This window comes from Nelusetta ayraudi, unplaced genomic scaffold (genome assembly GCF_046127955.1).
Source record: "Nelusetta ayraudi isolate G7.1 ecotype Tasmania unplaced genomic scaffold, CSIRO-AGI_Nayr_v1 ptg000009l, whole genome shotgun sequence".
NCBI classification, from domain to species: domain Eukaryota; kingdom Metazoa; phylum Chordata; class Actinopteri; order Tetraodontiformes; family Monacanthidae; genus Nelusetta; species Nelusetta ayraudi.
The window spans coordinates 1,760,204-1,771,254 of NW_027466059.1; the positions used below are offsets into that span (position 1 = coordinate 1,760,204).

Genomic DNA, 11,051 nt, shown 5'->3' on the forward strand with positions numbered 1-11,051 from the left:
TGCTTTGCCTGCCTGCCACCCCGCCCACAGTGGTGATTATCGTACCAGGCAGGTAGAGCTGCACGGCGGCTTTACTATCTAAAGACTGGGGTGGGAGGGGAAAGAAAATCTGCCCGTGGCGGAGGGGAGAACAGTCTGAGGCCGCTCGGGGGAAAGCCCCCTTTGAACAGGTTGCAGCTGGTTTCCGGTCCGGGGTGGTCTTTCGGTAAAAGAAAGAAAGAAAGAGGAGAAAGTTTGCTCCGCATTCAAGGCGCGGTGGGGAGGAAACTCTTCCTTTGTCGTCTCCTTCCCACGGTCTCCGCTCGCTGCCTCGGTTCTCCAGGTGAGTCCCACCCGCTGCCAGTGGCTCCCGTCCTTCCGTCCCCCCCTGCTCCGGGACTGGAAGAGCGGCAGCAGCTTGCCGCTGCTCGGTCGGTCGGCCGGCTGTCATCCGGTCAAGGAAGGCAAACCGAAGCCGGTCTTGACAGTAACACCCAGGTCTAACAGGCAGACAGTCGGTATTTTTGTATCAGTCTGTGATGTCAGTGTGTCCATGTATGTCTGTGGTAATGGGTTTTATTTTTTAAATGCATTAGCCGTGTCAGTTAGAACTCAATTTAATCAGGCGTTTGTTAGTTATAGCTGCAAATACACACACACACACACACACACACACACACACACACACACACACAGGATATTGCATCTTTCAGCCGTGTTCCTCATGGAACTGAGAATATTCATGACCGAGTCCACAAGTCCGACACCGTGTCAGTGTTGTGCAGACGGACACCCAGTCAGTCATAATGTCACCGGCAGAAGGAGTCAGACCGGTCAGATTGGCTCAGAGTGGTTCAAAAATATCCCATAGCCTCTTGGTACAGATTCCCCAGGCTCCCCTGATTGGTGGAAGGTCTATCAGTGTGATGGCCACTCATTCTGGTCAATAATCCTGCATTTGGTTTTTGCACCAACTATAGTGCAAACTTGGACAGAAAACACTCTGATGTATTGTTTGATTTGACTGATTGCTTGATAGGGCTTGGTGTTGTCTTTCCTCAGCAGGAAGGAAAGAAGTAGGGCTCTCTTTCTCGCCATATTTGGCTCTCTCCCACACTTTATAACCAGTTGCAGTCTGCCTGTCGCACCTGTTTGCCAAGGCTGGTGTCGAGCTGTGAACTCCGCACTGTCAGTGTTTGCACTGTGGGACCACACGCTATCTTTTGACAAATGCTGTGCTCCCAGTGTGAGTGTGGAGAGGGGAGAATGAACCGCAGCCAAGGGGGTAAAAGTGAGCTATAACAGTTCCTGAACAAACAGCATGGCAAGGTCCCATTCGGTCCTCTTCTGATTGGCAGTTAGCGTGAGGGATTTTGGGGAGTTGCCCCGGAGTGCAGAGCTCGGTCTCAGAAATGTTAGCAGAGCAGCGGAGTGGATTGTCTCTCGTTTCCAAAGCAGGTTAGCTAGCTTTAGCTTCTGTGGATCTGTTTCATGGCTGTCAGGCTCACAGGAACTGCAGTGGATAAACACTTTAGTATGGTCCAGTACGTATCAAGTTACGTATCTGTGTGTCTCTGGTTGAAAGAAATACTTTTTTGCATTTAACTGAACAACATACCCAAAAAGATAAATAAGATTATGACAATAAATGAGACTTTTTGTCAATCTTTGCAATAGTTTTGAGATCCTTCAATGAGGCGTCTTCACTTCATTAAACTGTTCCACCGACATTGTTGATATGAGCTCTGAAAACATCACATCACTCTCCACCCCCCCACCCACCCTCCCCAACCTCCCCACCCCCCCACACACACACACCTTCCCCTCACTATGTACAGTCACCATGCTTAGGTAGAGAGTTGCGATTAGAAAGTGGTGCCCACCATGAGGAAGCATCTGGACAGGATCCGGTTCCGGGGCCAGAAACGGGACGAGTTCTTGGATCTGGCCGAGTCGCCCAACACGTCCGACACAGAATGCACAGAGGAAAGTCTCATCAAACCTCGAGGCTCAGTCCGAGACTTGGAGGAGCTGAGGGAGATGGATGGAGAGCAGCAGAGCGACGCTCAGGTAGGCAAGCAGGAATTTGAGTCAACTGCGTTCAGGAGCTTCACTTCCTGATGGCGGTTCCTGAACATCAACTCTGTTATAAAGTCAATTATTTAGTAGTTGTTGTTTTTTTTGTTAACAAATGGAAATTAGTTATTACATTCTTGTACAAACACCAGTAACACTGTAAACTGTCCTTCTCAGGCTGGTCCTGGATCCTTTTCTGCGTCTCTCCAAGATGACAGCAGGTCAGATCTCAGCGAGATCAAAGGTCACCTAGAAATCGCCTTGCTAGAGAAACACTTTCTACGTGAGTATATTGTCCCGCTCGCAGGAAAACAGAGCAAGTTGTTGCTGAAACTCCATTGAAACTCAGTGAAAAACCTTATCGGCCGTGGAGAAAGGAGACCCTCAGTATCAGTAATACCACGGCGCACCACTAGATGTGGCGGCCTGGTGGAGGCTCTGGCGCGTGTGATGAGATTAGTTTGTTGTGGAACGCTGAAACTCAAGGGTGCATAATGGCTGCACAGCTATAGCACTCAGCCACAACCCAGCGCTGCATGTTTAGTCCCAGTGATCGTCTTGCTGAGTAATCAATTAATCAATCAACATGCACCAATCTGCTTTATGTAACACACGCACCGCTAATAATAGCCGCACTGACCGAATCTGACACACACAGGCATACATTCGACACTTTGTTCACCTTTGCATCTTGGAATGAAACGAGTCATTCACAGTTTTCAATGTGAGAGCGTAAACCAGCGGTGTCAAACTAACCCTAATCCTAACCCTAACACACAGTGGGGCCAAAATTTAAAACTTGGACAAAGTCGCTGGCCATATTTATTGAAAAAATCTTCCTCCAGATATAACATTGAACCTTTTTATATGGACCCCTAACAATATTTGCTTTAAGTTTTGCTTCAACCTGAATATGCAACACTTATGACTTACTTATCACACTTATTACATTATCTAATAAGTGTAATAAGTAATAATACACTTATTACATAATAATTACTTTATTATACAATAATACAATACAATAATTATTTTATTATACAATGAAATAACGTAATATTGCACACATGCAAAATCTTTTTTTTGCATTGCCTTGTGGGCTACATTTAACAAAGCTTAATTTGGCCCGCGCCAGAGTTTGACACCTACGGTGTAAAAGCTCACGCCGAACTCTGAACACCTGGTCACGTGACCACGACCCTCGTTCTTTCTTTCAGAGGAGGAGCTGCGGAAACTGAAGGAGGAGAACAACGCCGAGTCGCTGCGACAGGAGCTGGAGAAGGAGCGCAGCAGGTGCGGCGAGCTGGAGCAGAAGATCAACGACATCCTGCGAGCCAGGTGGGCTTCCTTCAAACGATCCTTCCCCACTCCATTCATTCTCTCCGGCCAGCGCGTGCTTAACTCCGCCCGCACCTGTCGCCCCCCCCTGACCTCGCAGCCTGGAAGACTCGCCCTCCCAGAGCCCCAAAATCCCACCCCCTCAGCCTCCTCAGCCTCCTCAGCCACCTGCAGCCAGCAGCAGCAAAGGTGAGGAGCCCAAACTGATGCCCCGTCGATGCAGCCTCAACACAGACGTCCTGGATGTGACCCGTGCATCGTGTTTTCTCCTCCACTCAGACAAACAGAAGGACACGCTGGCCGACAGCTTCCTCAAGCTCTTCTACGACCACTTCGGCGTTTACATCGAGGACTTCCGCTTCCAGCCGGAGGAGCAGACGGTGGAGGCGGACGAGCCGCTCAGCGGCAAAAGGTGAGGAGGGGGAAATCTGCCCAACGTTAACACACCACCTCGTGTTTTACGTCAACGTGAACCTCGAGAAACGCCTGTGCTTTGTGATCCACAGGTTGACTGAGAACATGAGACGGCTCAGTGAGTGTTTCCGTCTCTCTGGATGCAGTGAATTCGTACTGATTTGCGTCATTATCAATATTGACTTGAAAATTCACTATGAGTAATCATTAAAAAATAGTTGGAATCTTATTTTTCTGTGCAATACTTAAAATATATATCTGTATTTTTTTTTTTTTTTTTTTTTAACTGAGATTGGTCTATTTTTTCCATGTTTCCCAGAGCGAGGATTCCGACCTGTGACCAACTTCATGAGAAACCTTTCTGCCTTATCCAGCTGGTACTCTGGCTACACATCAGCCATCGCTTTTATCGTGAGTCCGCGGTCCACTCGTCCTGATCAGAGCAACCAATCAGTCGCTGAGAACTGTTCATATTATTCTCCCTAGTAACATGTCCAGGTCCATTTATTTTCTAACTGTCTGCTGTTATGAGCCTGAACTTCCAGCTTTTCCTCGGTTTCTATGAACGATTCCTTGTTTTCGTGCACTTAGTAGTTGACATTGAAGTTTTTTTGCTCGGCAGTTCTACATGTACGCAGCGTGGCACGGCTGGGTCATCCCCATGTTCCTGTTCCTCGCCCTCCTCCGCCTGTCCCTCAATTACCTCATCGCCAGGTCAGTTCACCCCACCAGCCCCCACCCACTCAGTCAGCCAAATCGCACGGACGGTGACTTCCTTTTCGCGCACTTGAACAAAGAGCTTTTATTTTGTATTTTTTTAAAAAACTTATGAGACAATTCTGACCGTAACCGCTGCGATTAGATGAATCGATTTGTTTCTCCCATGATGCACTGCTGCCAGGGGCTGGAAGATTCAGTGGAGCATCGTGCCCGAAATCTCGGAGCCCGTGGTGAGTGACGTCCTCGGTCCTGAGCCTTTGATGCCAGGCGTTGACGGCGTGCAGGTCGGTTAAAGTATCGCCGTCTGTGTCTGTTCCTCAGGAGCCGCCGAAGGAGGACCTGACCGTGTCAGAGAAGTTCCAGCTGGTTCTGGACGTCGCTCAGAAAGCTCAGGTGAGGCAGAAAGGCAGACGCTCGGCAGACTGACATGGTCACTGCAGAGAGAAACGTTTCACAACGGCCGTGTGCTCGTGTCGGTCTCAACAGAATCTGTTTGGGAGGATGGCGAACATCCTGGAGAAAATCAAGAAGTGAGTTTTCCCGCATTTTTTATTTATTTATTTATTATTCATTTATTTATTTATTTATTTTATACCTGGGCAGAAGAAGCTTATTGTCCATGATGTCCATTAAATGCTGTGTGTGTGCTTGTGTGTGTGTGTTTGCAGTCTGTTTATGTGGGTACAGCCAGAGTTGACTCAGAAGCTGTACATTGGTCTCCTGGTGGCCTTCATCTCCTCCTGCCTGCTGCCCTACAAGCTGCTGGGATTCATCATAGGTACTTATTTTATGCATTATGCTGCAATGTTTTTACTTAATGCCTTTGTTTTGCTACTTATTTCAAGTGTTAACTGTTTTTCCAAATTTTTTTTAGCAAAAAAAAAACTCCAGTAATTGCTTTTTTAGCATCTTATCAAAATTAAGTGTCAGTAAGAGTAGCAGTACTGGAAAAAAAAATCACAACAGAACTCATCCCAGGTTCTTCCAGCCTGCTGCATTGTTCCACTTGAAACTGATACTTGAGTGCAGAAGTCGACACTTTGCCTTTGCTCTGCCTTTGCTCAGCCGTGTACGCAGGCATCAAGTTCTTCATCATCGACTTCATCTTCAAGAGCTGCCCCAAGCTGAGGCAGCGCTTTGACACGCCCTACGTCATCTGGACCAATTTGCCCACCGACCTGCAGCTGAAGGAGCGCAGCAACACCCTGCTGAGCAGACGGGTCGGTTCAAAATCTCTGCAGCGTTGCAGCGTTGTAACGCATCCAGACACACACATACATATAAACACTCACAAAGACACACAACACACATACACACACACAAAGCACCGGTCTAATGTGAGCCGGTCCCTGTGTGTGTCGAGGACTTAATTTCTCCCTTATTCTATTTTATTAGCAGAAACCTCCAGTTATGATACAGTTTTTTTTCATGCAATTTCAAATTACAATATTTATAATTGCAAAAGTTTGACGGTCCAGTGCGTAAAAATTCTAAGGAAGACCGTCTGACAGCGTGTTTTGTATTTAGGCCACTGTCAGGCTGGCTTCCTTAATAAATGGTGCCGCAAGATAGCAGTTAACTAGGAGCAAGACCCTTATTGCTCTATGAGAAACATTATAATGGTAGTAAAACCAAATTGCTTTTATTGTACTGCGATATAAATGTTTATTAATATGTTTATGGGCAGTGTGTTAAGCTTTTACCAATATAAAAATCATAAATCAAGCCAAATTTTACAAACTGCACCTTTAACATCACCAAATCATGATCCAGCGGAGGAAATCTCAGCTGGGATCGGATCAGAGTCTCGGCCCCAGTAGGTCACTGGTCCGGCTGGTTTCAGTTGTGTGTTTTTTTTTTCTCCCTCTCTCAGCCGTCTGAGTGTGAACAGGTAGGATGCGAATGTGTGTGCGTCTCATTGTTGACTAGTCGGTAGATTAAACACTATTTCTGGATGTGTAGAATCATCTCTGCAGTTGGAGCAGTCGGCTGCTGTCACACTGAGAAAAGATAGTTAGTCGCTAGAGACTCCTTTAGACTCCGTCTCCTCTGGCGCCCCCCTGTGGACATTAGAAGAACTCCAGTATTGTGCTCGGCCTCAACTTTACTTTCCGGTTAGAACACGTATGGCAAAAAATAGTTTAGAGAAAACTGTTGTTCAGAACACGCCAGGACAGGTGAGCGCTTCTCTTTCCTCCCTCGACGCCGAGCTGTTCGTTCTCGACTGTGATTGGCTGATGGAGTGTTTTACCCAGCGGCCTCTCCGTCGTCCCCGCTCAGGTCCCTGCGTCAGTGGGTCGAGGAACCGTCGGCGCTGCCGCTCCTGCGGGTGTCGGCCGGGACGAGGACGGCGGCCGCTACCACAGCACCAAGAGAGGAGCTTTCCACGAGGTCTTCAACCTTCCTGAGAGCGAGCGCCCCCTGACAGGTGAGCGAGGAATTGCAATCCAGGCGTTAATTCCTCAACGTTGATGATATTTTTTTGAGGGGTCGCATTTCAACTGTTGCCGACAAAACACACAAACTTCCCAGATGAATGACTCAACTTCAGCTGCAGCAGGTGATAGAAGCTTCTTGTCTGACAGTTTTCTTGTTGTTGTTGTTGTTGTTGTTGTGTTCTTTGTCATGCCAGAGAACGGCTGGCGCTGCTGCCTCATCAACCGAGACCGGAAGACACCGACGGACTACATCCGCAACGGAGTCCTCTACATCACAGAGAAGTGAGTTTTCTGTCTGTTCACGTCAAGAGTCTTTGCTCTAGAACACTTAACGGGCCATATGCGGCCCGATTAGCTTTTTAATCTGGCCCACCAAAACTGATAGAAATTATATTAATTGTAAGTAAGTAATAAAATGGCTGCATTTCATCAATTTTTGTGTTTTAAGAGTCATTTCAATAAAAAGCTAAATTTTGCTGGACTTCAAAGACAAATTCTGTTGTAACGTTGCTTTTGTTCATGTTCAATAGACATTAAAAACACATGTTTTCTTTTTTTTTTTTCTCCTATGAGGTGGGTCACCAAAACCCTCCATCCATCTTCTCCTGCTCCAACCCCTCAGTCAAATTTTTAGAACCCATTGTGGCCCCAACCAGTCAAAAAGTTACCCCACCCCTGACCTAGAACATTAAGAATTCTTTAGTTTGCCAAGAGTCGGTTCCTTCTTGACACTATTTGAAGAAAAAAAAAAAATGTTCTGAAAGGTTTCATATTACATCCCTTTTTAAAATGTTTGTATTCCGCAGCCACCTGTGTTTTGAGAGCTCCAGCTCCAGGTCGGGCTCCTCCAAGAGAAACAAGGTCATCAAACTCACAGACATCACCGACATCCAGAAGGTGCGTAGAGGCTGCGAGCCCAAGTCACCACCAGGGTGCGCCGCTGCACCAGGGAGGTGCAAAGTCACGCAGGGCGTAGCAGGAATATTTTTTTATTACATTATTTTAGTTTTTACGACGCTGTGGAATGTGACGGCGAAACTTCAGTGTGAGTGCAGTTGATCTTTAAAGTCTGATGTTTCCAGAAAAAACAACAATATAAGGTTTATACCACTGAAGTGCATCTGGAGACCGGTTGTTCTCATCTCCGCAGTACAAAGTCCTCTCTGTGCTGCCAGGATCAGGGATGGGCATCTCGATCGCGACGCCTTCGACGCAGAAGGTGAGCAATCTGGGGGGGCGGGGGGGGGCGGAGCCGGAACTAAGTTCAGTTTCAGTTAGCAATAAACTCTTTTTTGGTGATTTTCTAGCCTTTTTTATTTATTTTTTTATTTTATTTTTCTAAACAATTTGCGTTTCAGGTCACAGTCCTCCTGTCAGCCGTTTTGAAAGCGTTTATTTTTGTATTGTGGTCTATGGGAAAAATGCTTTTTGGGGCCATGGGATTTTTGTTTGCCGCAGTAACTGGAGTGGCCAGTGGGAAAATCGGCCTGCCGCCATATAGCTAATCTAGTATCCAGTTCTTATAATGCATCCATGGAGCCTTCCTGCGTACATCAGTTTTGCTTCTTTATTTCTTCGGCAACATGCACACAAACACACACACATACAGAACGCAAGTGCCCTCGAGCGGCAAATACCGGTACGGTTGTAACCAAAGCAACGTTGTATTGTGAGTCGCTGGTATTCATCGCTAGTATAACGCGGCTGAGAATCTTCACGGATATTTCGTCAAGGAACGCACTCGAGTACTCCAGCCTCCCTGTTTGCGATCATTTGATCTTTTAGTGCTGCTGTGGCAGAAGAGAACAATAATCATCTCAGCACTCTGTGCCAAGTCCAGATAAGACTGGAATTGGCCATAAAAACTCTTATACAACCCGGGGTTATGTGCGAAGGGATCTCAATCAAATGAACTTTATCGAGCACCTTCAGGAGAGGCTCCTTTACTGCGTTCCCCAACGTTTTTTTTTTTTTTTTTTTCGCCTTTGCAGCCGATGGTGTTTGGCGCGATGATCCACAGAGACGAGGCCTTCGACGCCATCACCACACAGTACAACAAGATCCACGGCGAGGAGACGCTCACCAGCGCGGAGACATAGTGACGCCTTCGCCGGGACTGGCCAACGCGGTCGGAAAAACACACTCTTCAAAACTGAAAGACATTTCATTGTCGAGACTTTTTCATTTTAACTAGCGGCGATTCCACAGGGTAACGGCTGCAATTCGCCCTGAGGATTCTCTCTTAACGGCCAGTTTTAGCAAATAACAAAGGTTGAAAACTAAAAAAAAACAAACTCAGACAGGGCAGAGGTACGTGTTCAGTGCTGTAAATGGATCATACGTCGGACTCTTCCATCATAAACATAGACTGTTTACGTCACATTTTCTGTTTTGTGAGTACACCTGACTGCAGGAAGTCACATGTTGCTCAGCATCTTGTTGGTCATGTGACGGCTTGTAGCTCTTTTCCTCTTAAGGTTGCTTCCCAAGCGGTACACCATGTTAAATACGTTACAGGTTTGTTTGTCTCCCCCCCCCCCGCATGGTTTGAGAGACTATTGGTGCTGATATTTTTGACCACGGATTCTCTCACACCTGCGATGCTGCAGAGTTCAGCCGTCTGTCTTGGTGTTACGAATACATTTTTGCGTTTTGTTCGGACTTGATTTTGCAGATGAACATGTGTACTTTAAAATATGTATCAGTGTTTGCAGGATAGTCGTGAGGGCTGACGCCGTGACTGTTGAATTTACCAGCTTGTTAGCTCATCACTGTAGCGGAATGTATGTAAGAGCACAAAATGTCTCCTGTGAGTCACAGCGACTCGATCAGTAATAGTCACCGGTGTCTTGTGGTTTGTTTGTTTTTTTCGAATGTAAAGATTTTTTTTTTTTTTTTTAATATCGTCGTCACTCGTCAGTACCGCGTTGCCTCATTCGGAGTTGTTTAATGCACTTCCAGAGTTTCTTTGCATCGAAAGGTTCATTTGCAAGCCAGTTGCGTAGGAACCGCAGCGATAATGTTACAGACAACTCCCTCTTCCATGACAAACCTCTGGAGGTCCGTTAGTTCTCTGAAATGTTTCAGAGTTGAGTTTGTCACCTAAGTAAGTACAGCTGAGTACTTTTAAGTAGTTACTTTCTTCTTTTTTTTTTTCAAAATTATGCAATCAACTAACACACTTGTTTTACTAATGGCATCTTTATTCAAGATTTTTTTCTCCGCAGATTATTTTTCTCCTTTATTGCTTTTTGCTCTTGTACTGTTGACATTACTGTCGCTGTATATACGTATATCCGTGTTTTCAGATTGATCAGTTTTATAAATGTTGGTGGGTGTTGTTGTTCAAACTGGCAGCATTTTTTTTTTAAATGAAATGATTTCTGTTTTAAATGTAATTCACCTTTTTTTATTAAAGTAAAAGTTGAACACTTACAGTCTTCTGTGTCACTTTTCTGCAGGCTGACCGTAAAAACTCATGCCTGTAATCGGAGACGACTTCTTATTTACAGCAACATGACATTGGTTACATCGATTGCCAAAATGATGCGCTGTCGTATTTTGATGGTTTGACTTTAAAATATACATTAAAAAAAAAAAATCCACCCATTGGTTTCCATTCACTGCTTTTCCCGCAATCTGGGTCGTCCCAGCTGTCTTGGGGTTGAGGGCGGGGTTACACTCCAGATAGATCACCAGTTTATATACACAAAATTGAAAGGAATAAATTGTGCACTTTTATGCCTCGGTACAAAGGTTTATTTGTATAAATATTCAAAGTAAAATGTAAAGAGTTATTTACATCATTGTTTTAAACAGGATCATGAAGATGACAGTGTTCCTTCTGACTAAAACGTTCCACACATTGATCTTAAAATAATCTTATCATAATTGATCTTCAGATAAATTGCCCTTTAACTACTTTTTGTGGGTCATTTATATGTTAAATGTTAGAATTTCTATATATATATATATATATATATATATATATATTTTTTTTTTTTTTTTCTCACAACGTTGACTTATTTTCACGCCCGATTGATCAGATTGTGAACAGCTGACAGTCAAGGGGAGGAGCGGAGTCCT

At 45.4% G+C, this 11,051-nt stretch overlaps 1 protein-coding gene across 1 annotated transcript; it reads left to right on the forward strand.

The window, feature by feature from the left end:
• The first annotated feature begins 50 nt into the window (after positions 1-50).
• Positions 51-10,402, forward strand: LOC142883969 (GRAM domain-containing protein 4-like). The gene is made up of 19 exons (XM_076019321.1): positions 51-322; positions 1,818-2,049; positions 2,233-2,338; positions 3,273-3,393; positions 3,494-3,582; positions 3,673-3,805; positions 3,900-3,925; positions 4,127-4,218; positions 4,430-4,521; positions 4,709-4,757; positions 4,849-4,920; positions 5,014-5,057; positions 5,196-5,305; positions 5,593-5,747; positions 6,808-6,955; positions 7,160-7,247; positions 7,772-7,862; positions 8,116-8,184; positions 8,957-10,402. The coding sequence occupies exons 2-19, from the start codon at positions 1,864-1,866 to the stop codon at positions 9,062-9,064; spliced, it is 1,779 nt and encodes a 592-aa protein (XP_075875436.1). The 5' UTR covers positions 51-322; positions 1,818-1,863; the 3' UTR covers positions 9,065-10,402.
• The last annotated feature ends 649 nt before the right edge of the window (positions 10,403-11,051 follow it).